The 595-nt window shown below is 51.3% G+C and overlaps 1 protein-coding gene across 1 annotated transcript in view; it reads left to right on the top strand.

Annotated features, from left to right (window-relative positions):
* Nucleotides 1-518: 518 nt before the first annotated feature.
* Nucleotides 519-595, top strand: part of JAM3 (junctional adhesion molecule 3) — a 31004-nt gene continuing 30927 nt past the window's right edge. The window contains exon 1 of the mRNA XM_010844721.1: nucleotides 519-581. Within this exon, the coding sequence (XP_010843023.1) occupies nucleotides 519-581 (63 nt within the window). The remainder of the gene's footprint in view (nucleotides 582-595) is intronic.

The raw sequence follows: 595 nt of genomic DNA, 5'->3' as shown, positions 1-595 counted from the left end.
ATGTACTATATAATGCATGTCTTCCTTGTGTTTTATATAGATTTCAGCACTTTCCCCTCTCATCACATTTAGAATCAGGCCCCAAGGGGCTCATATGGCAAAGAATCTGCTTGCATGAAGGAGACCCGGGTTCGATCCCTGTGTCAGGAAGATCCCCTGGAGAGGGGAATGCCTGGAGAAGTCCGTGGACAGAGGAGGAAAGGTCACAAAGAGTGGACACGACTGAGCGACTAACACTTTAACTTTTCTTTCCAAAAAAGGCACAGGCAAAAATGCTTCTAGGACAACTGGGCTCCAATCTTATTTGTGAAATAAGAACTTCATTTCTCAAATTTTAATGGAGCATTCCTTTCCAGATCTGTAGTGACGGATTCGTTTTATAAATGTGGGAATTAACCCGCTCACTCTTGAACGCGCTCCTTCACCTCCTCGCACCAAATTCTTTGAAAGAGACCCCAGGGGCCCAGTCCAGAGCATCCCTGCCTCCATAGCAACCAGACTCGGGCGTCCCATGCACCATGGCGACGGCTCGCCGCCGTGGTCGCTATGGTGACCGGGGCGGGCGCAGGACCGCGGGCAGGGCGCGTGCGCGGGG

The sequence above is a fragment of the Bison bison genome, unplaced genomic scaffold, assembly GCF_000754665.1.
Source record: "Bison bison bison isolate TAMUID 2011002044 unplaced genomic scaffold, Bison_UMD1.0 scf7180017864205, whole genome shotgun sequence".
Lineage (NCBI taxonomy): Eukaryota > Metazoa > Chordata > Mammalia > Artiodactyla > Bovidae > Bison > Bison bison.
This window is presented reverse-complemented; position numbering and strand designations above follow the sequence as displayed.